The sequence below is a fragment of the Macrotis lagotis genome, chromosome 1, assembly GCF_037893015.1.
Source record: "Macrotis lagotis isolate mMagLag1 chromosome 1, bilby.v1.9.chrom.fasta, whole genome shotgun sequence".
Taxonomy (NCBI): Eukaryota; Metazoa; Chordata; class Mammalia; order Peramelemorphia; family Peramelidae; genus Macrotis; species Macrotis lagotis.
In genome coordinates this window covers 119,590,717-119,615,124 of record NC_133658.1, presented here as the reverse complement: position 1 = coordinate 119,615,124, position 24,408 = coordinate 119,590,717, and the positions used below count along the sequence as shown (strand labels likewise).

At 34.6% G+C, this 24,408-nt stretch overlaps 1 protein-coding gene and 1 pseudogene across 1 annotated transcript; one reads left to right on the top strand and one right to left on the bottom strand.

The window, feature by feature from the left end:
• The first annotated feature begins 1,762 nt into the window (after window positions 1–1,762).
• Window positions 1,763–11,898, top strand: TMEM17 (transmembrane protein 17). Its single transcript, XM_074206979.1, has 4 exons — window positions 1,763–1,967; window positions 3,288–3,391; window positions 3,583–3,696; window positions 4,453–11,898. The coding sequence occupies exons 1-4, from the start codon at window positions 1,868–1,870 to the stop codon at window positions 4,744–4,746; spliced, it is 612 nt and encodes a 203-aa protein (XP_074063080.1). The 5' UTR covers window positions 1,763–1,867; the 3' UTR covers window positions 4,747–11,898.
• LOC141502310 (NSFL1 cofactor p47 pseudogene) lies at window positions 10,188–10,822 on the bottom strand (annotated as a pseudogene).
• Window positions 11,899–24,408: the final 12,510 nt, after the last annotated feature.

Sequence of the window (24,408 nt, the reverse complement as noted above, 5' to 3'; positions counted from 1 at the left end):
TGGAAACTGAATGAATGTCCATCAATTGTGGAATAGCTGAACAAATTCTGGTATGTGTATGTTATGGAACACTATTGTTCTATTAGAAACCAGGAGGGATGGGAATTCAGAGAAGCCTGGAAGGATTTACTTGAACTGATGCTGAGTGAGATGAGCAGAACCAGAAGAACATTGTATACCCTAACAGCAACATGGGGGTGATGGTCAACCTTGATGGACTCGCTCATTCCATCAGTGCAACAATCAGGGACAATTTTGGGTTATCTGCAATGGAGAATACCATTTGTATCCAGAGAAAGAATTGTGGAGTTTGAAGAAAGACCAAAGAATATTACTTTCAATTAAAAAAAACTGTTATCTTGTTATGTAATTTTGCTATCTCTTATACTTTCTTTGTCCTTAATTAAGGATATGATTTCTCTCTCATCACATTCAGCTTAGATCAATGTATACCATGGAAACAATGTAAGGACTAACAGACTCCCTGTTATCTTATTATGTAATTTTGCTATCTCATATTTCATTTTTCCCTTAAGGATATGATATCTCTCTCAACACATTCAACTTAGATCAATGTATAGCATGGAAACAAAAAAAAATAGAAATTGAATGAGTTCTTCCTTTGGAAGCCATATTAAAATTGAACTCAACCAAGAGAGAGTGTGAGTTCTAGATCATTCCCAAGAGGATGTTCTCCAAAATCTGTAGTGTAGTAAGTTGGAAACAAGGATATGATTGAAATTCCACTTGCTGGTTTCTTCTCAGAATGTTTCTCCCTTTATGGACTTGAGGGTTTGGAATTGTATATCTTCTTTCTTGACGCTAGAAGTCAAAGGAGCCCACTCTCTACGTAGGGCATGGAGCAATAAGTAGTCCATCTCTGCCAGTGAGGAGAGAGACTCATGCAGCTGGTCTTATACAATAAGGATTACAAATATAATTGGTTTCTTTTGTAATCTTATGTATTTTAATTTAGCTATCTAAAAGAAGGGTTCCATGCGCTTCACCAGAGTGCTAAAAGGTTCATTACACACCAAAAGGTCAGGAATTTCTGTTTTAGAGTAATTTTTATTATTATTATAGTATTTATAATTTATTATTATAAGCTAATACAGCATTATAGTAGGCATTATTTCCAAATAATAACGGGGGGTGTCAAAAGGCAGAGAAAATAAAATTTTGACAAATAGTAAAGTTCTTTTATATCTCAAATTTTGAACAAACATTATTAATTACCGTAATAGTTTCCCCCTTAAACTACTGAGTTCTGGAAGGTATTAATTACCCCCTCTGGACAGCAACATTGGCATAGGAAAACAAGAAATGCATGCAGTAGGGTCATTTTCCCGGGCCACATGGGCAAATGTTTCTCCTCTCTCTTCCCCATCCTTTTCTCAGTCTTTCTGTGAGCAGGTGTGTAGGTGGGTCTCATGATTAGAACGCTTCTGAGCTTCTTTCCATCCCTAGAGCTCAAAATAGTGTGGTATAATGCAGGTGCTTAATAAATGCGGGCCGCTCAAAATAGTGTGGTATAATGCAGGTGCTTAATAAATGCGGGCCGGTGGGCTGCTGGGAAGCGCGTCCCAGTCCGTTAGTTTCACACCGTGATCTCAGCCCCGCGCAGCTCCTAGTCCCCGGATGGGGCCAGGCTCTCCCAGAGGCCTGCGCGCCGCGAGCCCGCCCGCCGGGCTCCTCCCGAAGGGAGGGGGGTGGGGGAGGGGGTGCGCGGGCGCGGCTGCGCCGAAGCCCGGGCCCCGCCCCGCCCGGGTTGCCATGGGAACCGCCGCCGGCTGAGGCGGGGGAGGGGAGGAGGCCGGGCGCCGCCGCGAGCGGGAGGAAGGCGGGCCGCGGGGCCCAGGGCGCGGCTATGGAGCTGCCCAGCCGGGTCAGGCAGCGGCTGGAGAGCTTCAGCCGAACTGTGTTTACCGACGTGAACCGGACCAGCCCGGAGTACAGCAGCAACGCGGGTGGGTTGGGAGGCCTTCGGGAAGAGGGCTGGGGGAGGAAGAAGGGCGCCGGAAGTGACGTCGGCACGTTGCCCGGACGTAGGATGGCGGCTCGGCTTGCCCCGGGCTGTGTCAGGGCGGGAGGCAGCGGAGCTCTGCCGTACCCGAGGCAGAGAGGAGAGGAGTCCGTCGATCGATGGATCGATTAATTAGCGATGCCCTAGGGAGGAGACAACTGGGCATCTCAAAAAAGAGAGGCTTGGAATGAGGAAGGCCTGAGATCAGGTGCCACATCTGCCAAATGCTCGCTTTGTGGCGGGGGCACAGGGCCACGGAGAGAATTCAGTGCCCGCTCCGAGCGCCCGCTGAACCAGGTCCACACACCGGGCACACTTAGACTTGGGCCTGCAGGGAAGGTGGTGACCCAGGGGAAGTCTCCTCCTGCTGCTGCCTTGTACCGAAAATAAAATAAGTGGTAGATTTCTCCCCTCTAACTCCTCCCATCCCCCCAAACCACCCTAGAGATCCAATTAAAGGGTAATGGTTTATTAAATTTGTAATATTAAGCAACTAAAGAAGGATTATTTCGAAATAGGAACCCTTTGATATGAAATTTTGTCTCATGATTATTCTGGATCTTAGATAACTAACTGTACTCTAATAGGGTCCATGTTGTCTCCTTTAGGACTTAGGCAAAAAAAAAACAAAAAATACACTATCATAATCTCAAGTGAATGTAGGAATTTCTTAGCAGTACAAACTTATGATTGGGGTGCTCCTTATGACAATATGGTAGCCAGGGCCCATGAAGACCTTGGTTTTATATATTAGACATTAAATTCAGTGACTCTGCATTTCCCACATTTTCCCGCCACAAGCTACTCATTGTAATTATCCACCACAGTTGAAGCCACACATTGTCCTCGAGAGCAGTGAAAGACGCAACAGACAGTAATTACAAAGTGATAATATCCTATACTGAAAGACATTCTATTTCTAGTCACCAAAATAGTCTTTAGAACTGAGCTCAGTGGTTTTTCAAAAAGTAGATGATACATATATGTATGTATGTATGTATGTATATGTGTATGTGTGTATATATACATTTAATATTAAGGCCAATATTCATTCTTCTGGTAGAGGTTCTAAATTAGCACAGAATTTAAAATTTAAAAAATCAGAGTTCCAGTTCTATTTACTATTTCTTATGTTAATAAGGTGAATTTTGAAGAATGAGAAGAATATTTCTGAAATAGTTTCTGAAATATTATAGTTAAAGGTTTGGGTTTTTGTTTTTGTTTTGGATTTTTTTGGCTCCTTTTTCCTTTCTTTCTCTTGTAGATAATGAAATAGTCTCCAGTTTGGCATTACAGATGTCTCTTTATTTCAACATTTACTTCTTTCCGTTTTGGTGGGTGTGTAGTATCTTCATGCTCCATTTGAAGGTGTGTATAAAATCTGACTGCTTATGCCTCATTTTATCATACATTTGTCTTACATTATTATGTTGTCAACAGGACAAAACTCTGCATACCTTTATTCTCGGCCGGAATGTCATGGGCTACTATGAGTCAGCTGTAACATTAACTTCAAGAATGATTGAAATAATTTTAACATGTTCTCCCTTTGTCTGCAGTATGCCATCTTGCCTGATTATTATAAATTCATTCTAGTCACCGTTATTATACTAATAACCTTAATTGAGGTCATCCGGTTGTATTTAGGATATATGGGCAACCTTCAGGAGAAGGTAAGATCCTGTTTCATACCATTAGTCTTATTATTTGAATGCAATAAGGCTTTCCACTTTGCCAGTAAATCACTATTTCTTCACCAAACGGAATCTTTAGAATCTGAGTCTAAAAAAGAAGGAAAAAACATGTGTGCGTATAGATATATATATAAATATATGGATAGATAGATATATAGATATAAAATATGGGTTGTACTCTAACCCATTCTAGTTAAACACTTTCTATGTAATAATAATAATAGCAACAACTACAACAATAATAATATTGGACATTTGTAAAACAATTTAAGTTTTACAAAATCATCTACATAAAATAGCTTATTCTTTACAAAAGCCCTATAAAATATCATAAGCCTATTACTATCAACATATATGGATGAATAAAGAGTCTCAAGTTAAATGACCTGCCTATGATTACACAGTTGCTAAGTATGAGCAGCAAGATTCAAACCCAGGTCTTTACTGCTCTATTATTTTTTTTTTTGTTCTATTACTTCTTTGTGATTCTATTATATTGGATATACATTTGTTTTAATTTTTCTACTATTTTGAGCTCTTCTCTGAGCTTTATCTACAAATGACCTATAAGTTCTTTTAGGACAAGTTCCATATCTATATTACTTTTTTTATCCTCCATATTATATAACAGGTTCGGACTCTGAGTAGATTCTAAATCAGTATTTATTGACTCATTGTGGTTATTTTCTTATTAAAAGAATAAAGTTCTTGTTAACAATATTTTTATTGTTGCAGGTTCCTGAACTGGCTGGCTTTTGGCTCTTGAGCCTTCTGCTGCAGTTACCCCTAATTCTCTTCTTGCTCTTTAATGAAGGTCTGACAATTCAGCCCCTGGAACGATCAGTCAATCTCATCTTCACCATCTTCCTTGCTTTCCAAGTTGTTGTAGCATTTCTTACCTTGAAAAAAATGGCAAATCAATTGGCTGCTCATTTTCACCTCCAAGACTTTGACCGTTTTGATAGAGAAAGGAGGAAGACTTCTCGGTTTGCAGCCCCACAAGAGATTAGGTCCACATTTATTTGGTAGGAGTCTGTATTAGAAACAGGATGGATTGTGTCAGAAGATACCAAGAGCTGGGGAAATGATCTTGCTTGAGAAAAATAACAAAGCAAATGATGTATTAAACTTTGGTTACACAGCAAAATTCTATGGTATGAGAGAGAAGGCAGCTCTGGTCAGACTTTATCTCCACAATGACAAAAACACAGGTGAAAAATGAAAAGCATTTCAATATAAGTATTATCTGAATCATGCCAAATATTTTAATTTGAAAACAGATTTTTTTCCTTAGTTAACATTTTTAGTCTTGCCCTTCCTATAAGTTTGACACATTGTGGCTGCAACCTTAAAATAAAATCTGTTCAGTATCTTCTAGTAGAAGGAAAATTCTCTTGCTAATCCATGTTTGTACCATATTTAGCATTTTAAGAGCTATCCATACAGTTTGGTGCTTTTCATTTGGGACTTGTCTTTTTCTGTAGACAGGTCTATTTGCACTTCATCTTTCTCTTTGAGCATCCTTTTTTTTTGAAGTATACAGAAGTACATGTGCTTGTCATTCTCCGTTATTAGAATATTTGCAGAGAAAACAGTGGATAGGGTTTTTATACCTACAGTGCTGTTGAATACTGACTGTAATTCCTATCTTGCTTATAAAAAGTTTTTGGAGGAAAGAGGGCAGCATTGATACTGTAAAATACCATTTGTGTTAATAATATTTCCTACTATATTTTTATTTTGTCCAGTGTTGTGAAAAATGTTTTCAAAATAATAGATTTTTAAATATTCTGATATTAAACATCAGCAAATACTCATTCTCCTGTGTAATTCTTTTAGCCTTGACATGTTGGTAACTTCTCTAAGATTTCATTTTTTTTTCCTTTTTTGTTAGCTAAGAACTCTGTTGTTAATTCATCAAAGATTGGCTAATTCAGAGATTATTAATCTGGGATCTGTGAACCTTCAAAAAAAATTTTGATAATTTTATTTGAATATAATTGGTTTCTTTTGTAATCCTTTCTATTTTATTTTATTAAAAACATAATTCTGAAACGTATTCATAGGCTCCCCTAAGAAAGGAGTCCATGAGAAAAAAGATTAAGAATCCTTTGGTTAGTCCTAGATGAACCAACTTATGCTACATGAACTAGCAGGAAATTTGATTTGTAAACTAGGATCTCTGTTTATCAATTTTTAGTTAAATGAACCGTATTTATATGACTAAATCAGTATATTCCCTTCTCACTAGAAGAAACCTACTTGGTAAATCCAATTAAGATCATGAACTTGCCTGATTACTGAAAAACTAAAGAAAGGGAAATTGGGTGATTTTTAAAGATTATTATAATTTCATCAATGTTTTATAAAAATCTGAAGTTAGTTTTCTCTGTTAAAGGAAGCATAGCCTACTTTTGCAAAGTCAGTGTTATGCTATACAGACAAATTTTTTCTTTTAAATTATTTTTATATAATTCACACAAGCTCATTTATTTCCAGAATTACAGTTCATCTATTGTTATATTTGCATCTTGGTTTTCAATTTCTTCCTCTTCCAATAAACTTTAGAGTCTCTGAGTAGATTCTTCACATTAATTTTTTGATATTTCATTTAACTTTTGAGATAATTTTCCCTGGCATATTTTCCCCTAAATAATTCCTTATTTATCTTTGTTCTTATTCCTGAAGTTCATTTTAGAAAATTTATTGAAGCCTTAGAAAATATTCTCCCTCTAGATCGAACAAAGAAAAATAATTAAGCAAAAATACCTGATACTGCATTTTATCCAGGTTAACCTTATTCTTTTATTGTGAGAAAGGAGGTAGATTTTACTTTTTATTCTCTGACCATTATTTTTTAATTATTTAGTTTTTGGCTTACTTTTTGTGAAATTTTCATTTATATCATTATAGTCAGTGTCAAATTGTCAGATACTATTCTATGGTTCCACATTAGCAACTCATAAAATTTTGTCAGTGAAGGGTGCCTAGGTGGTACGGTGGATAGAGCACCGGGCCTGGATTCAGGAGTACCTGAGTTCAAATCCAGTCCCAGACACTTAATAATCATCTAGCTGTGTGGCCTTGGGCAAACCATTTAATCCCATTTGCCTTGCAAAAAAACTAAAAAAAAAATTTGTCAGCAGAAATCGCATTAAAGAAGAGATATCACCATCAGGTTTACTGCCGAACCCTAAAAGCCTGAATGGGACCTTTCTGTCTGACTTGCAGCTGAAACTATCCATGTGTATTAACCCCCCCCCCATTAAAATAATAACTTCCTTGAGAGAAAAAGACTCATTTTTTACTTGTATCTACAGTGCTTTGCATGTAGTAGGTGCTTAATAAATCTTTTATTTATTGCACATATTTTGATTATTTTAAGCCTCATCATTTCAAGCAAATATTCAAATTATTATTTGTCATTTCTACATGATAGTACTCCTTTCCATTCATATGCCATTGCTTTTTTATTTCCTGTTATTTACTAAAATGAAGAGCATGTATATAAATATTTTCATATATGTTGAACCATTTTTTCTGATTTTGACCTCCTTGGGATTATATGCCCAATACTGGGGCTGCTGACACAAAGTGTATAAACAGTTAGTGACTTTTCTTACATAATTCTAAAAGTCAAGTTCACAGTTCCATCATCAATGTATTTGTGCACCTGTCTTATGCAGTGCATATCAGAAGAAATAAATTCAAATACCAAATCTTGTGCTTACTAGTTCTGAGGGAAATTTCTTTATGTATATTAGATAACAGGTCTTTTTTTTTAATCAAAGGAGCATGTTAATCAGTATTCCCTTTCCCACCCCACCCCCCAGTTAACTGTTTCCTTTCTAATTTTAACTATTGTATTTACAAAAATTTTTCAATTTTATATAAACAAAATGTTTATTTTAGCTCCTATGATGCCCTATCCTTTGTATTATGAACTTGTTCCCTATTCATAGTTGCAAAAGGTATTTTCTTTCCTGTATCTCTAATTTATAATGTGACCTTTTATATCTAGGTCATGTATCCATTGAGACCTTATCTTGGTATATTTGAATTGTGAGTTCTTGATCTAAACTTAGTTTCTGCTAGATATCAATCCGTTTTTCCCCAGCAGTATTTGCTAACTAGTGAATTCTTTCCCCACCAGTTGGTGTGTTTGGGTTCTTTTGTTTCTGTATGATATGCAGGTATCTAATCTATTCCACTCTTCTACCTCTCCGTTCCTCAACTAGTGCCAAATAGTTTTGATCATTTGTAGTATATATAAATATATGTGTGTGTGTGTGTATGTAGTATAATTTAAGATATATTACTATTAGATAATTCTTTTCTACTTTTTTCATTTCCCCTGAAGATCCTAACCTTTTGCTCTTCCAGATGATTTTGTTATTATTTTTACTTTAGTAGGTTGAATTGTGTTGCTCTAAATCAGAAAATCAATTTAGGTAGTATATTGGCTCACCCTGCTTGTAAACAACTTATAAATCTCCAGTTATTTAGAAATTATCTTTATTCTCATAAGTGTTTTGTAGCTTCATTTATATAGTTCCTGTGTGTCTTAGCATGGAGGCTTTTGAGTATTTTTTGTAATGTGTAATTATTTTAAGTGAAATTTTTCTATTTCTCCCTTCTGAGTTTTGTTGTTAGTATATAAAAATAATGATTTATGTGGATTTAACATGTCCTGTTATTTTGCAGATTCTCTAAGCAAGCCACATTTTCAAAAACTCAAAAGTATTTTTATTCTTTTGCTTATTTATTCAATTTCTTACTCATTTTTTTTCAATTAACAAAAATTATTTTTTTCCTTTTCTTCTGCCCCATCTCACCCCTCCTCATTGGGAGGGTTACAAAGATGTATAGTGAAGAAAAAAACATCATGTCCCAAAAATATGTATCTCACTCTGTTTTTCAAATCCATCACCTCTCATTTAGGAAGTATAGCATGCTTCATTATCAGTACTCTTAAAAATGGTCATTGGGTTGCTCAAAGTTCTTAAACCTTTCAAAATTGTTTTTACAAGGATTTTATTGTATAAGATGTTCTCCCTGTTTGCTCACTTCACTCTGCATCAGTTTATAAAAATATTCCTAGGGTTCCACCAACTCAAAATAGTATTTTCATCATTTTTTTGGCACAATAGTATTTCATTATATTCAAATATACCATAATTTGTTTAGTCATTCCTTAATTGATTGGCATCCCTTTTGTTTCCCATTCTTTGCTGCTATAAAACAAGTATAAATATAAAAATATTTTTGTACATAAGGATTCTTTTTGTCTTTCTTTGATCTCTTTCAAATAGAAGCTTAGTAATGATATTGCTAGGTCAAAAGATACATACAGTTTATTATCTTTTGGGACATAGTTCCAAATTGCTTTTCAGAATTGCTGGTCCAGTTCACTGCTCCACTAAAAATGCACTGATGTGCTGGTTTCCTCGATAACTTCTCCGGTATTTTTCATATACTTTTTATCAACTTTGTCAAGTTTAAACATGTGAGATGGAACCTCAGAATTACTTTAATTTGCATTTCCCATTAATGATTTGTATTTTTTTTCATATGCATAGGGTTACCTTAGTAATATTTATTATTTTGAAAATTCCTATCCTAGGAAGTGGACAGTGATTCTTATTTTTATAAATTTTAATCAGTTCCTTATATATCTTGGATAGAAAACCTCATAAGAGAAACTTGCTGCAATTTTCCCTCATGGGTACTTGCATCCCTCCTAATTTTAACTCTTTTGGCTTTATTTGCACTTATATAATAAAAAATTATGCTTTTATTTGGTGGTCATGAAGTCTTCCTACTCCATAGATCAAAGAGGTAATTTCTCTGCTGATCCTCTAATTTGCCTTTGATGTCATCCTTTATGTTTTAAGTCATCTACCTGTTTGATACCTATCTTAATATATGTTGTGAGATTTTTAATCTATATTTTTTTCCTTTTTTTTGGAAGGCAGTAGAGTTAAGTGATTTGCCCAGGGTCACACAGCTAGGTAATTATTAAATGTCTGAGGCCTCTTACTCCAGGGCCTGTGTACCACCTAGCTTCCCCAATTAACAATTTTTTTTAAAAAAATGCTTTTTTATTAATTTTTTAAGTTTGTTGATCATAACAAAAAATTGGTCATAAGGACAAAGCTCATGTCTGCCACTGGCTGGGGGTTGATATTGATATTGGTGATTAATGAAAGTTAAATTTCTATATCAGTTCCCCACCATCAGCAAGTGATTTTTGGATGGTGTGGGCTCTCAACAATTGAGTAAATGGCTTTGATATCATATTCTGCTTACTGGATTGGGGAGACTGTGTTCAATGACTGGGAGGTAGAGCTACCTGCTTTCTATCCTCTGGACAGTGGAACTTTTGAAGGTTCATTTGGACTTTTACAAAGTTCTCATTTTGATGTTCCTTCATGTTCAAGTTGACTTTTCCCTGTTCATAGCTCTGTAAGTACTTCATTTCTGTAGATAGACTCTAGAAATGGACATTAGATGGGTCTTGATAACGTCTCAGATCACCACTCTCCTGGCTGAATCCCCTCTTCCAGAACTTCAATACTATATGCACATCTTGGCCAGAAAATTGACATCTTTTTCCTGCTTTTTAGGCAGACTCTTCCTCTCTGTCGATCCCCTGTAAATGGTTTTGGTTGGCTAGTCTAATCAGGATTCCTGGCCATTTGATCTATAGCCATGTTCCTTGGCACCTTTGAACAGATCTCGTACCAACAAATTGGGGCTTTTTTTCCCTTGGGTATGGGGAGGGCAGAGTAGCATTGCGCATTCTGTTATCCACTTCTTTCTGAGCCACCAGTGTAAAACCTTTTGTCCATCTTCATCCTCTTCTCGGATGAGCAAGATCTCTAAATGATGTCACCCTCTTTTCACTGGGAGCTGTGCCCCTGGACACTGAATCGAGTGCTGGCTAGGAAAGTGAAATTAAATCTTCATCACCTCCATCTTCATAAAAGTTGGCTAAGTCAATTTGCAGATCCCATCTGAATGACTGGAAGAAGTGAGCCTGGGCCTTCTTGGTCTAGGTCACTGCCACAAACTCTTTCAGCTTCTTCTGCCACTCTATTATCATGCCCTGCCTTCCAGTTTTTTATTCAGCAGTTTAGTATACAAGTAATTTCATAATCCAAAAACTAGGGTTTATCAGATAGGAAGTTACTGAGTTCATTTGCTTCAGTCTGATGTTTACCTAATCTCTTCTATTGACCAACTTTTCTATTTCTTAACCAGTATAATGCTATTTTGATTTCTGTTTTGTAGTATAGTTTCAGATCTGGTGATAAAAGAACCTTTTTCTCTCCCTTTTTAAAAATATGATTTCCCTTAACACTTTTGACCTTTTGTTTGTCCAAATGAATTTTATTTTAAATTTATATTAACTTTTATGAACTAAACCAACCTTTCTGGAGAGCAATTTGGTACTATATGCAAAGAGCAATAACTCTTCTAGGTCTGTATCCCAAAGAGGTCATAAAGAAGGTAAAAAATCCACACATACAAAAATATAGTAGCTTTTTTTGTAGGGACAAAGAATTGGACATGAAGGGAATGCCCATCAATTGAGGAACTGTAGTATATGAATGTGATGGAATACTATTGTTCTTTAAGAAATCATGAGCGGGGGCGGCTAGGTGGTATAGTGGATAAAGCACCGGCCTTGGAGTCAGGAGTACCTGGGTTCAAATCCGGTCTCAGACACTTAATAATTACCTAGCTGTGTGGCCTTGGGCAAGCCACTTAACCCCATTTGCCTTGCCAAAAACCTAAAAAAAAAAAAATCACGAGTGGTCAGACGAAAAACGTGGAAAGATTTGCCTGAATTGATGCTGAGTGAAGTAAGCAGAACCAGAAGAACACTGTACACATCTAAGCAAAATTGTGTGGTAATCAGCTGTGATAGATTTGTTCTCAGCAGTACAATATTCAAAGACAATTCTAAAGGACTTCTGATGAAAATACCATCCACATCCAGAGAAAGAACTATGAAGTCTGAATGAGACCTAAGCTTACTATTTTCAATTTTTAAAATTTGTTTTATGCTTTTTTGTTTTGATTGCTTTTTTCACAACATGATTAATGTGGAAATATGTTTAATAGTTGTACATATATAACCTATATTAGATTGCTCTCTGTCAAGGGGAAGGGAGAGATAAGGGAGGGAGGGAGAAAACTGTGGAACTAGAAAACTTACAAAAATGATTGTTGAAAACTATTTTTACATGTAGTTGTAAAAATAAACTTATTAAAGATGAATAAATAGATAAAATTTAAATCAACCTTTGTTATAATTTTGTTCTAATTCCATAAAATATCTTTTGTGTGTGTGTGTGTGTGTGTGTGTATTTATGATTGCTGTTTGTTTTAGTAGGTAGACTAAAGGTATTTTTACATTATGTATTATTTAAAGTTGAATTCCCTCTATCTCTTCCTGATAGGTTTTGGTTGAAAATATACCAAAAATGCTTAAGATTTGTATACTTAAATTATGATTTTTTTACTTTGTTAAAGCTATTATTTCTTTTTTTGTTGCTGTTTTTGTTTTTTAGGTTTTTACAAGTCAGTGGGGTTAAGTGACTTGCCCAAGGTCACACAGCTAGGCAATTATTAAGTATCTGAGGCCAGATTTGAACTCAGGTCCTCCTGATTCCAGGACTTGTGCTCTATTCACTGCACTACCTAGATTTCCCTAAAGCTATTATTTCAATTAATTTTTAGTTTACTATCAAGAGGACTTTAAGTAAAACATATCATTTTCTAAAAGTGATCATTTTGTTTGTTCTCTGTTCTCTCAATTCCTTTTTCTTGTCTTTTTTTGAAAAAGCTTACATTTCTACATTGTTAAATAATTGTGGTTGGACACCTTTGTTTTACTCTTGATCTAACTGAGAAGGTCTCTATTTTATCTCAATTACATATAATGCTAGGTTTTAGTTTTAAATAAATACTATTTATTATCTTAAGGATGAGCCTATTTATTCTTTTGCTTTTTGGTGTTTTTAGCACATGGTTGTATTTCATCAAAATAGATGACATCTAGGGGTGGCTAGGTGGTGAAGTGGATAGAGCACCAGCCCTGGAGTCAGGAGCACCTGAATTCAAATCTGGCCTCAGATACTTAATAATTGCCTAGCTGTGTGGCCTTGGGCAAGCCACTTAACCCCATGTGCCTTTCAAAAAACTAAAAAAAGATTATTAAAATATATCACATCTAATAGTACAACTGAAAGATCATTTTATTATTAATATGTTATTATGGTTTATTATATTTAATTTTACTGGTATTGAGCCAATTCTGGATTCCTAGCATAAATCCTACCTGATCATAATATATTACTCCTTTGATGTGTTATCTCTTTTATAATATTTTACTTACAATTTTTGCTTTGATTTTTATTATAGATATTAGTCTATAATTTTTTCTCTGATTTATTTCTCTCTACTTTAGATATCAAAACCATATTTGCATCATAAAAGGAATTTACAGGATTGCTTCTTTACCCGTTTCTGCATAGTTTATTGAGTAATGGAATGTTTAAAAGAATTTATTTAAAAAAATTTTTTTTCATAGAATTTATCTGATCCTACATTTCGTTCTCCTTTAGTATTTCATTTGTGACTTAATCAGCTTTTTTATTTAAGGTTGTATTATTTAAATGATAGTTCTTTTAATCTGGGTATTTTGTACTTTTGTCAATGCTTATTAATTTCATTTACACTATAAGTTTGTTAGCATATGATGGAGCAAGAGAGTTCTATCAATTTCTTTTATTTCTTCCTTTGTAGTAATTTCTCTGTTTAAAATTTTGATTTTGACAATCTGGTCTTTTTCTGACCCCTTCCCGGACCTGGACATTTTATCTATTTTCTTGGGTTTTTTTCATATCTTCTTTTGGCTAATTGGATTAAATTATTTGGTGCAAAATTTGTTGGTTTTCTAGTTTTTTCAGTTGCATTCCCTATGCATTGATCTGTTCCTTTTCCCTTTTGTGGAAAAAAGGTTTCGGAGATGAATTTTCCTCTCAGGATTGCTTTGACTGCATTTTAAAAGTTATTGTATATTGTCTCATTCTTATGACTTTTTTTCTTGAGACTTTATTTTGTTTCTATTATTTGTTATTTTGACCATGAATTCTTGAGTATATATTATTGAGTATTGAGTTATTTAGTCTTTAATTAATTTTAATACTTTCTTTAAAGGTCTTTTATTAAATATAATTTTGGGTAGTTTTAAATATAGCTTTGGTTGGTAATTATATTTTATATGTCTATTTTCTGCATTTCTTCATTCTGCTTTTATGGCCTAGTTCAGAAGTTGGCAAACTCTGCCTGAGGGACATATCTGGCCTGCTGCCTATTTTTGTATAGCCTATAAACTAAGAATGGTTAAAAAAATTTTAAGACAATAAAACTTTATTTTAAAATGTAAAAAATATTCTTAGTTCATGAGCCATACAAAAACAGGCCAACAGCCAGATTTGGTCTATGGGCCATAGTTTGTAGACCTGTGAAATAGTTTATTGGCAGTCTTTGTAAAGGTGTCTATATAGTTGAAAAATTCTTATTCTCCATCATGTTCTCATTTAGTAATCAGCAGAAATCTATCATTGACTCCTCACTCTCTAACCACAACACCCTCCATATAAAATTTATTACTAAGGCATGCAGATTTTACCTTCAGTACATCTCTACTATATTCAACCCTTTTTCTGTCCTCTGATAACACCCTGAGGCAGTCCCACCTCATCTCATGTCTAGATGATTACAATAGCTTGTTGGTCGGTCTCCTTAAGTCTCTCCTCATTCTAGTCAGTCTGCCTCTCAACTGTCAAATAAATCTTTCTAAAACATAAATCTAGCAATGATACCTCCTTATTCAAGAAATTCTAGTGGCTCCCTCTTGTCCGCAAAGTCAAATATAAAAAAATATGTTATGGTGTGCAAAGTCCTCCTAACCTCTCCTACTCACTTTTCCATCCTTTTATACCTGTCCCCTCTATTCCTCCATGATGCAGTAATATTATCCTCTTTGCTGTTCCGTGAACAAGACATTCCACCTCCCAACTAGACATTTTCGTCAGCTGTCTCTCCTACCTGGAATGCTCTACCTCCTGGTTTCCCTGACTTCCTTTAAATCATAATTAAAATCTTACTTTGTTTAGGAAGTCCCTAATTTCTAGTACCTTCTCTTTGTTAATTATTTTCAATTTATTATATGTAAATATATGTATGTGTATCTTGTTGGAACATGTTTATGTGATTACCTCATTGTACTATCCTCAACTTATAGTTAGATTTATCTAGAGAGCTAAAACAGGTATGTTGAGATTCCCAACTATTATAGTATTACTGTATATTTCATCCTGTAAAATTGAACTTGTAAATTAAAAATTTAGTTAATATGCCAATTAGTACATATATGTATTGATATTCATTGTTTATGGTACCCTTAGGCATATATAATTTCCCTTTTTATCTTTTTTAAATCAGTTCTTTTAAAATTTGTTGCTATTTTTTAAAAATTCTACTTTAAAATTTTTAAAATATATTTTATTTCATTAAATATTTCCAATCACATGTAAAATTTCTTAGCATTAATTTTTAAAATTTTGAGTTACACATTCCCTCCCTCTTATTGTCTTATTTGTTACCCTTTGAGAAGGCAAGCAATATATTGATTATGCATGTAAAGTCAAGCAAATCATTTTCATGTTAGCCACATTGACCATACACAAAAAAACCAAGAAAAATAAAGTTTAGACATAGTCTTCAATCTACACTCAGAGTTCATTAATTGATATGATTACTACCTCTCCTTTTTTTGATTCACTTGAAATATGAGATTTTGTTCTAGCAATCTTGTTTCATTCTATTGCCATTAAACAATACATTATTATTAACTGTGCATTTCCTTCCATTCTATCCTTTTCTTTCCCTTTCTTTATCCCCTATCCCTTTTACAAAGCAGTTATTGATAAGGGATGTAGACTACACTATTCATCTTCATTTGATACAATCTGCTTCTGTTTCTCTATTCCTTTCCTTTCTTCCAGTCCACTCTCTCAGATTATTACCCTTTATTTCTTTCCTTTCATTCCCCCATTGATATACTACTTTATGAAGATGAAATTTGTTTTGCTTCTGACCAATCCCCCACTAAATCTATCCTCCCTTTTATTCTCTATGTCTCCTTTCCCCATCTTCTTCCTAGACTTTTACACATCTTCATATTTCCTATGACTTTAATGTATTTCTGTTCTAAATTCCTTGTGCAAATGTGTATGTCCAGTCTTCTTTTGTTCATTTCTTGTGAAAGTGATGATCAGACGTAGCTCATCTCCCCACTTTCCTTCATGATTGCTGAGACTTCTCATACATCCTGATTATAGAAATAAAGTTCCATCCCTCTCCCTTCCTCAACTCCTTTCTCCCCTAGTGTACTTCTTTCCCTTCTGTTTTCTTTTTCTCTTAAGAGCATCAAAATTTAACAAAAGTGCTCCCAAGTCCACTTGTTTATACAATAGAATTCTTTTTCTTCTCCTTCATTAGAATATAAATTCTTTATCATGATATGCCTCAAATTGTTCAAATATGTTAAATTTCTTTGTTTCTCTTGACTCCTGTGTTACCATTTCCAAGCTGTTGACCCTTCAACAGTAATAATTAGGCATCATATATTTTATTAAAGATCCTTTCTTTTTGCTTTCTCTATCTCTCTCAACTGCTCCCCCTCCCCAAATAGAACACTGACCCTAGTTGTAGTCAGCTTGTTAGGTAGATAATTTTTGCTTGTAAATCTTTATAATTTGCTTTCTAAAATGCTGTTTTAAAACTCATTTAATGGCTGAACAACTCTTGCATGATTTTATGTGTGTGTGTGTGTGTGTGTCTTCATCTTTGAACTCTTGTTGTTTGCAGTATTTTTGTTTGACCTGTAAGTTCTGAGGTTAGATTATGAAGTTCTTCTAAGTTCTCCGAAAGTCTGCTTTAGTTCCCTTCATGGCCTTTGAAACAAATGTTCACATCCACTTGTTCTGCCAGGGAAAATTTTCACATACTTCAAGTAGATATTCCCCTAACTCACCAAGAATGGTTACCCTCAACCTGGTTTAGTCCATCTGCCAAGATGGTTTTATTGAAGTATGGCCACTGCACTTGCTACACCTTCTTGGAGCTATAGATGAGAGTTAGGTGAAGGGGACACAAAGGAGGATGAGCAGCCCTGAAAGGGGCTTGGCAAGCCCTTACATCAGAAGTGTTCGTCCTTCTTGAACACCCCCATATACCCCAAATATGCGAGACCTACATGTAAAAAGCACTGTTGTATGGCTCAAAGAGAGCTAGAATAGACATCTCTAGCCTCTTCTATAAGGGAGACTTTCAAATTCAATTCAACCAGGAAGATAAACAGTAAATTGGATTAGAGAATGAATGCTCTCTTCAGAGAGAGGAGTTATTGGACTAGAATTGATCTGCTCCCTTAAGTAGTATTAGTCTAGGGAGTATATGATCAGGTTCCAACTAACTTCTGATCATTTCATTATTTGTGAGGGAAGGCCTTTTCCACACAACGCAAGTTCCATGGTGAAGATACCTAGAGACTGGCAAAGAAATCCATTTATCCAAATCTTCCTCTGGAAGCGAGAAGTGCTTGAAGTGACTCCATGCTCAAAGAGTTCCATGGAGGACTCAAAGCTTGATGAGTCTGCAAAAGGGAGATACAAAGGGTTCGAAACTTGAAGAGTCCTAAAGCCTTAGGAGAATCCAAAATAGGACTGTTGAAAGTTATACCACAATGAATAAATGGTCATAAAATTTGAACCTAAATTTGTCAGAAGAATTTCCTCCTAAGAATCATATGAAAGAGTATTCCAAATCACGAATAAGACATGCAAGTAAAGACAATCCTGAAATTTCACCTCACCCAACAAATTTGCAAAGATGACAATAATAGCAACAGCTAGGATTTATAACATGCCTTACAAATATTATCATATCAGAGCCTCAAAATAATCCTGAAAGGTAGGTGCAATCATTATTCTAGTTTTACAGGTAGGAAACTGAGGCAGACAAGGTGACTTGTTGAGGCACAAGTTAGTAACAGATCAATTTAATTTGAATTCAGATCTTCCTGATTCAAGGTCCAGTGCTCAATCCAATATGCTGCCTAGCAGCTCTCTCTAACTGTATCTTTCAAAAGATGGGAAAAATTAATGTTGGAAGGGTTTTGGAAAGGCAGGTGCACTTTGGAATTATGCTTTAAAAACCCTTAAAATTGGTATACCTGTTGTTCTAAAGATTCTACCCCTAGGCATATGACCCAAGGATGTCAATGACATAGAGAAAAGTTGCATTCAGTCCAACCCTTTTTTGTGGAAGCAAAATTAATAACACTCTGTTAATATAATGGAATATCAGAGGATGTTATAATACTGTAAGAATGAAGAATTCCAAGAATCAAGGGAAGATTACATGACATAATTTGGAGTGAAGTAAGCAGAACTAAGAAAACAATAAGACTGGAATAATGTAGATGGAACAAAAACAAATCTAAATGCTATGTGATTATTAATTACATTTACATTAATTACATAATAATTACATTTGTCCTTTAAAAAAAGGCAAGAAAATACATTTCCCTACTATCTTTGCTGAGGTGGAGACTTAAGCTGAATTTTGCACTATCACAGTTCATTAGTGAATTGGTTAATTTTGCTAATTTGCTCCTCTCAATATTTTTTGTTTTAGAGGAATGACTCTTTGGGTTAGAGTGAGAGAAGGAATATATTTAGAAATGAAGGTAATATAAAAACAAAGATCGATAAAAGTATAATTTGGACACTATATATTTGAATATGAATAAATTTTAACCCTTTTTTTCTGAACACAAATACTCTTTATTCGTTTTTCTCTCCAAAGAGGTGGCAGATACCAATTCATGTATTTCATAATGATAAAGCAACACAGTCCAGATAGTTTGCCTACTAAAAGAACTAGAATAATGGGATAGCATCTATCTGCTTTCTAATTTATGTAAGATTTTTAAACTAGAAACCCTTTAAGGGATGATGTACAATGTAAAATAAAATGTAGCTTCTTAATGGCAAATAGTTGCTAGCTTGTTACTTGCATTAAGCATAAATCTTTCTGATACAATCTTGGATCACATTTAATGTAAACTATGTATAGATCTCATTATGTGTAAAAACTTCCAGTTTCTGTAGGTTTGAAAGCAGTAGCTATTTTCCATTATTTACCTATCTACCTTCTTACTCATAACAAAGTTTGCTGAAGCTGTGGTTTCAAAATAAGGGCAACAGAAATTTTGACAAAAATAGACTTTTGGACTTTTAGTTATCTGTCTGTCTTTGTGTTTCTAAGTGGCTACTGTGGGGCATCAAGTCTCCTAAGCAGGAAAAAAAAATTTGAAAGCTATGAAAGGAGAAAAGCACAGAATTAAAAAAAAAGATTTTTGAATTAAGGAAAAACTGATAAGGGGCAGGAAAAAGGATTAGGCAAGCTGGTAGCAGTCAGCAACTGACAGTGAGATGTGACACAATAAAAACTGGGTCATTGAGTTGGGACAGCCCTAGGACATAAAAAGACTGAAATGAAGTAAAGCTCTGGATTACTTTGTTCTTGAATATTGAATTTTTTCAGAAGCATAGGGCATGAAATATTATAGTGATAAGCCAAGATTGGAAACATAGCCAAGAAAAAAAGGTCTTTAAGGGATTGTTTAAAATGTGCTGAAAGAATAATTTGGTTTGGTGTTAAACTTCCCCAAAAGTAAATTGACACAAAGATTTTGCATACCAAATAAGCAAGGAAGACAAAAAACAAGGAGGAAAGCTAAATAACCCTATAAATTTGAAAGCATTAAAAGTGTTAGATTTTGACCACAGGAGATTATCTGGCTCCATAAATAGGATTTTTTGCATGTGCAATTAAGGTTCATTTGTTTTATGTAAGTACCTATATTCCATTTTTAGGAGAGTGTAAATCCTGCATTTTAAAAATTAGATTTAAAAAATGGAGAATAAGGACCAGGGAACAAAATAGATAATAACTCATGAGGTTTTCTACAATTTCACTCCATTCACCACCACCAATGTTTTATCTTAAAATCAAAAATCCAGCTCTGTTAATAATTTTTAGGAACAGAATAAATTCAACCCAGTGTTTAAAGGAGCACATTGCTACATGAAAGTAATGACACTTAACTTTCAAAATGTTGTAATGCTTTAAAAAAAAGTCAAGGATTGAAGTAACTTTAGAGAATAAAGCAAACCAGGAAACAAACCCAAGATATTCTGCATTGTTCTACATAGGCCAAACAGTTCTATTTAGTAACTATGTGTATTTGTCAAAGAGACATGTTTATCATATTTTTTTCCTTTTCATGGAGTAAAAGGTACAGTCTCTGAGCATTAATTAGTTCATTCATTCATTCATATACCATTATTAAATGCCCATAATGCAGATATTATTGTGTTAGCCACTAAAGGAGAAATATAAGATATAAACCTTGTTTTAACATCTCAGTCCGATATAACTGAGGTGATAAACACTATTGTATAGTATATACACTAATATGCTATAGCTATGAATAATTTTAAAACACAGCAGAAGGCAACTAGGTGTTGCAATGGATAGAGCACTAGTCCTGGAGTCAGGAGGACTGAGTTCAAATTTTCCTCTGTTGTCACATGGAACATTCTTATGGAATAAGGTCTATCAAATTCCACCAAAAGGAAAGACCTTTTGTATTGTGTCCTGCTAACAAACTATGACTAGCCCAGCGCAGTGTAACAACATGATTGTGGTGAGATACAGATCACATAGTGATAACTATTACTGTTCGTTCTTCATTATTCTTTTTGGCCTTTGGAGACGTAATGGTCTATTCCACTAGTCATAATAATTAATTGTTTTAGTCCAAGGGGCAATATAATGGACCCTGAATTCCAAAGAGATTCCTCCTCAACTCTTATTAAATTTTTACAGTTAATGAACAAAAAGTTTATATTAAATGGCATTTTTATTATGGGAGTTTACATTAAGTGAAAAGTTAGGAGTATGGATAAGAATTAAGTTAAGAATATTAATAATATTTAGGCAGAGCTTGGTTGCCTGCTTAATTTATATTTATCTCTGTTAACTTCTGGCTCCTTTGTGCTTGAATCGAGATTCAAGTTACTAAAAACACTTGGTTAAGAAGAGTATATTACAGAGTCTGTTAACAGAGAATTTGGAGGAAGAGCAGATTTGGGGGAGGAATTTTTCTGAATACTGGAAGTGGAGGGAATATCCAGTGTTATCAGTTCAAATTTCAGACTCTGAGATGGTTGAAAGGCCAATGACGATCTCTACTTGTTCTATCTGTCGAAATTCAGTCCTCTTTTCTACATCATTTTACCTTTTACTCCTAGCTCCTTCCTCTCCTTAGGATTGAACCTCCAATCAACCTAGCTCAAGGTTTTACAGAAGTTTGCATAGGACTTAATCAATTCATCACCTAAGAGACTTCTTGATGTACCTCAGTATAGCATCTTTAATTGATTCAAAGAGGTTCCCAGGTTTTTTCATTCTGATTGATGATTCTAATTGATAGATTCAATAAGAACAACTCTCACCTGATAAAAATTATTACTTTTCAGAGGGGTAGGATAATCAATGGGCTCACTTCTCCCCATCCCAGCTCATCCCTGTTTATATAAATAGAAATACCATCAAAATGGCATTGTTTTTAATTTTTCAGATTTCTAATGGGTCTATATTCAGCTGAGAGGAAGGTAGTATCATTGATTCATTTTTAAAAATTTTCTAGTCCCTGACCTTGAGTTATTTATATCTTGATTTGCAATTGCTTTCCTGATATTGCTCAACCTTACAATCCAAAATAGAAAATGTTCAGATTGTACATACATTTCACATTAATTCTTTAATTACTTGATTTAGTAGTACCCAGAATTACTATTATAATGGCCAGAAGAATTAAAGCTTTATGACCTCAAAACATTTATTTTCAAGATAAATGCCACAGTATTCAAAGTCATATTCATTGTTGAGGGTTCAAGAAGTTTTGCATTATTATGATCAATCACTTAATGATGCCCAGAATAATTTATTTCTTGCATTGTTGACTGTTTCAAATCAATAATTCATAAGGAGTGGATTAACAATAAACATTTTCATGTCTTACATTTTTGGTATGGTATGGTTTGCTAAGAACAATGACTAATGATGTTACATATGACTCCAGGTAGAGAGAATAGAGGATCACAGACCTAAATTGTCTCCTATAAATCCAAGAGCAAGGGTCAGAAAGAAGACAAAATACCCAAGGTCAAGATGATGGAATTTGAGTTGTCCAGAGCAACTACTTTAAAAATATAACTAATAAAGTAAGTTATAACCTTGGAAATTATCATATTATAAAATGGATGACTTAATGATAGACCACAATGGCCTCACCAAATTGCAGACATCCTCTGAGACCTACCCTGAAATGATCAACTTTGCCTTTCTTTATTACACAGATTATTAGGCTGGACTTAAATACATAAAAGAAATGAAATCAGACAAGTATTAAAGAAAATCAAATTGCAACTTAATTTAAAATTTATAACTTTATTGGCTGCCTTAAAGTTCTCCTCCTTTCATCCCCTCCCAAAGAGAATAACTTCATTTTAAAGTTGATTTCTAAGAGATACATTTTTCAAAAGTTATGTTGAACATTATGTTGAATTATGCTTATGTTGAAATAATAACAGCTAAATCTTAAAACATAAATAGTACAAATGATCATTTATAGGATTCTCTGTAATCCTTAGTATATAATATACTACAATATAGAGCAACATCATCATCTCTAATTAATAGAATGAAGCTGAAATTAAGAATGCCTTAGTAATTAATACTAAAATTGTTTGCTAAAAATAACCTAATCTAATTCCATGATCATATTAAATGTAGTCTACTCTATTTGGGGGATAGCTGGTACTACTAATATTTGTTCATGAACACATATTCAAATAAAACCCAAAATCATTTTTTTCTGTGAATAGATATGTGTTTTTCTCTTATGTTTTAAAGGTGATGTGCAATAGGAAAACATATCATATCTACTTGCATCTGAGTCTTGACAGCATGAAAAATAAATTCTATTTTCAAAGCAATGACAGCTTACCTTATGCTTTCGTTACCTGTGTTCTAATAGAACTAAAGCTCTGGGTTTGTATAGGCCTGACTGAATCTAAAGGGCTCCACCATATTCCTCTTGGGAACAAGAGATTTGGGATCATATCTAGTTCTCCACAACAAAGAGTAACAAGACCTTAATATCCCTTCTAAGCATTCAGGACATCTAATATTGGAGATCTTCATTTAACCTAACAGATCAGAGATAAAGGGCTCAGATTTGAATTCCCCAAAAAAGTCCATTGCCACTACATCTCCAGTGGATCTCTATCTGTCCAAGGATCCTGTTGATCCTCTGAACTTGTATTACTGCCCTAAAGTTGAGGCCCCCAACCTAAGGAGGAAACACTCAGGACTGTTAAAGACCCATCTTCCTGTTTCTGCACCTTCCACATGACCTTAGTATCTATATTGGACAAGGACCAGGATTGTTCTTCTCTATATTTTGACTCTATTACTCTCTGTTCCTCCATTTTAGCTCTCACTTGAATCAAGAAATGGTGGGGGGGGGGTTGTTGTTGTTGTTGTTGTTGTTGTTTAGGGATGGTCCAGGGATTACTTTGTAACTTGGCCATTTCCACTTTACAACTTTCAATTTCCATTTCTTCAGCTCGCAGAATGTTTCAGGAACTCTTATACTTACTTTATCTTCCACCATTTTGGGGGCTACACGGTTTCCAAGAGGAATTTCCTGCTAACGCACAAGCTTTATCTCCAAAGGACTGAGTCCAAGTTTCTGGATGTAGCTCCTCTTTGCTCTCTCAGATGGTATCTCCTCTGGTTCTCTGTCTCTACATTTCCCTTTAAAAGCCATGTTAAAGAACATAGTTCAAGTACATCAATAGCCAAATATGAATTCATTATCTTTGAGGTGATATAAAACCTGTATAGTTTCACCTGAATTAGCCATACATGTCACATCTATTATTTCCTTCTATTCAACTCATTTCTCTTCCAAACTCCCCTATTTACTTTGAGGGCAATATCACCCATCCTCTTAAACCTTGAAATAGGTCCTTGATTCTTTATTATTCTCCTTCACCTCCCACACCCAGTCTTTTGCCAAGTATTATCAACTCTACCTCCACAACATCTCAAATCCTTGTCTTTCTACTCACATAATCACTAACCTAGTTCAATTTCTTATCACCTTTTGCCTTGTCTATGATAATAGCATCCCATAATTGGTCTTCCTGTTTTCAGTCATCCTCTTCTCCAACCTATTTTCCATATGGGTTCCAAAAATAATGTTTCTAAGCCATGGATCAAACCATACCAATTCCAGACATAAGAACCTTAACAGAATCACATGATGTTAGAGGGAATCTGAGTAACACATGCCCCAAAGAAATCCTCCTTTAACATACCTCACAAAGTGTCGTTCAGTACCAGCACTGGAAGAAGATCTCCAATAATAGAAAAGCCACCATATCCAAAGAGGGCCCATTTTTTTTTAGA